We start from the raw sequence: 3063 nt of genomic DNA, 5'->3' as shown, positions 1-3063 counted from the left end.
AATGGAGGGGAGGGGGGGGGGGGGTACCTTGCCTCGCCCCCTAGCTTTAAAAGTAGGGGCCGGCCACATCATTAACTTCCACACTAACTGTCCCATTATGCAAGATTTGGTGAATCCACTCACACCACTTACACTGCTGAAACCTCTAATTGTATGACATTTGAGGAGAAACTCCCAACTAACCTTGTCGTATGCTTTTTTCAAAGTCAAGCTTAAGGAAAAACCCTTGTTTGTTTCTTAACATGGGTCACATGATCCCTTCAGCAAAACTAGTCGAGTTTCCTTCCGTAGATTAATCTCGGGCCTGGCCAATCATCGAGAGGCCTCGATGGGGCCAGCACAACAATGTGGTTATTTTCAGCCGGCCCATGAAATAGAATCAGATCATACGTGGGTAGCTCCCTTCTCTTCTCTAACCCTCTGGTTATTCAAAACATGTTTCTCTGTCGAGAGAAATTAAAATAAAATAAACCTTTCTACATTTTCTGAATTATGGGTAGCTGCCATGGAGCAAGCAAGTGCATGAACAAAGCTGTTGATTTCCAACAGATATTGCATCATGAACCTAGTGCTTGTTTTTCCATGAGGTCATCCGCCTGAGATTGACCATCGCCGTGACTCATCAAGGAGTTGAGAACAGATGCCAAACCCAGCTATGATGCGATCCTCAGTGCCAACTAGCGCGCAATCTCATTTCTTGCTAAACACATCAGGTGCAACCTGCAGCACATCTTTGATCCTCTAACATGCAGTTCATGTATTACATGTCTCTAAATACCTGACTGAAAATTAAGCCAGTGAACCGCTTGAACTATCACATTGGTTGAATAATAAGGATATACACATTACTCACACAAACATTGTTCCTTTCTTCATACAAACTCCAAATCACCGCAGTAACACCTACAACTACTACATTTTCTTAACTTGCCAATAAAATTCATTACCCAACTACACAACTCATGCACAATATTCAAATTCCATGCTAATACAAAATGTGCAGTTCATCAACCCCCATCCATATTTCGCGAGCAAGCTATGTATGAATAGGTGTTCAACTGTCTCATTATAACTACAAAACATATACTTCTTGCTACTTCCTCATCCTCTTTTTAGTACATTATCTTTAGTCAAGATAATGTTCCTAAACATAAGCAAGAGGAAGACCTTGATATTCAAATGTATCTTGACGAACCAAAGTTTTCTGAAATGGCACTTAACTCGTAGGGCTTTTAACATACTATACAAAGTTTTTCAATACAACTTACTAGAACCTGTGAATTCCTGTCTAGACATGTTCTCTTAACAATTATAAGCATCTTTGCTTTCAAGAAAGATTGTCATTTCACTATCTGTGTCCACACATAAACACACTTTTCAAGATTTATATTTGACACGTCCAACCCCAAGTGCAAGTTATTTGCTTGGATGGTCCTGCATGGTAGGATCCTCACGGAGGAAAACTTGGCGATCAGAGGATGACTGCACAACCCTATCTGCCACCTATGTTTGGGGCTCCTGAGATGGTTTCACACCTTTGTCGGGACTGTCCCTTCTCGCAAGTGGGTTGGAAAACAATTATTGTTGCCGACTGGATGCCCACTCTGAGCCCCTTGACTTTGACAACTCTATCAACCTGTGGCGGGTTGACTTTTTCGTAACCAACTCAGAGAGGAAGGCGTTGGAGGGTAGCGGCAATTTGATTTACTCGCTCTGAACATTTCGAAAGAACGCAATCGTAGGGTTTTTGCAGGAAGGAGGATAACATATCGCTATAGTTTAAAAAAGTACGATGAGGCTACCGGTTTAGGATTTTACCGGGCAGACCACTAGTTCAACTGGTTCAGTAGACACAATAAACCAGAATATTTAAGTTAATTTTCTAAAGAAAATGACCTCCAAGCAATTGGTTGTAATCCATTATGAAATCACAAAAAAAATTGAGATGAATGTAGATGGCCTGGTATTGGGCCGTTTGACATGTGGTGGCTAAAGGCCAAAAGTTCCTAGTTTACACATGATTTTATTGATTCTCGGAAAAAAACACATGATTTTATTGATATTTTGTTGTTGTTTTTGTTTTAGCTAAAAGATAGACATACATAAAAAAACCGGATGAGACCTTGTTTCCAGGTTTTTCCTGTTGGGCCGCCAGTCCGGTCTAGTTTATAAAACTATGTGTATCATGACGCGGCTTCTAGCCCTCAAGGATATCTGCATGCAGGGGCGAATCTACTAGGGGGGCTTTAACAGGCTTGAGCCCCCCCTCCAGCACTGCAAGATTTTTTTTTACTATTAGTTTCATGGCCCAATTCAGCCACTTGCAAGCCCAGCCCAACAGATATTGGCATGATACAGGCTTTGAGCCCATCCTTCAGTTTCTGTCTAGATTCGCCACTGTCTACATGCATAAATCTAACCATTCGCCTTTGCGCCAGTAGTCCACATGTAGTACTGTGGGGGCTCTCTCGGCTTTGCCTCATCTCAGAAAGCCTCGTGTAAATTTTTGTAACACCTTTTATTCTTCTACATAAAAGACAGTGCCCCTACCGTTTTTTTAAGTTATATATGATTACATAGTAGTATAGACATATATTGTTGTTTTGTACGAGAAACGTGTTATGTGATGAATTTTGTACAATTCACACATGATTGATTGGTCACAAATTAAAATTTGGGAAATATGTGCTTGTAATTTAGCCACATGGTAAGGTCCTCTTGACAATTCTTATCTTATAGGCTCCAAAAGGAAAAAGGAAAAAGGTTCGCGGGTTCTGTATTCGATTTCGACCTCACTCTCTTCGCCTTCTCGAAGAAGCCTCCGCGAGCTAGTTAGGGTTTACTGCCACGGTCCCACGCGCCCTTCCTCTTCTTGACGCGGCGGAGTTCATGGCCGGCGGCGAAGAGACGACGGCTGCGGCTGCCGCGGAGATAGGTCTGGAGTTCTCGCGCGGCGCCGATGTGCCCAGCTTCAAGTTCGCCTTCAATTCCGAGAAGTTCTCCGACAAGGTGCTGCAGGTAGAGGTCGTCGCCGGCGACGACGGAGGAGGAGGACCCCTCCCC

General features: G+C 42.9%; 1 protein-coding gene across 1 annotated transcript in view; it reads left to right on the top strand.

Moving 5' to 3' along the window:
* Positions 1 to 2889: 2889 nt before the first annotated feature.
* LOC119283923 (BTB/POZ domain-containing protein At2g46260-like) overlaps positions 2890 to 3063 on the top strand; it is a 7520-nt gene continuing 7346 nt past the window's right edge. The window contains exon 1 of the mRNA XM_037563272.1: positions 2890 to 3063. This exon is cut by the window's right edge and continues 25 nt beyond it. Within this exon, the coding sequence (XP_037419169.1) occupies positions 2890 to 3063 (174 nt within the window).

This window comes from Triticum dicoccoides, chromosome 4A (genome assembly GCF_002162155.2).
Source record: "Triticum dicoccoides isolate Atlit2015 ecotype Zavitan chromosome 4A, WEW_v2.0, whole genome shotgun sequence".
In the NCBI taxonomy this organism is placed as follows: domain Eukaryota; kingdom Viridiplantae; phylum Streptophyta; class Magnoliopsida; order Poales; family Poaceae; genus Triticum; species Triticum dicoccoides.
Note: the sequence above shows the minus strand (reverse complement) of the source record. Positions and strands in the feature narration are given on the sequence as shown.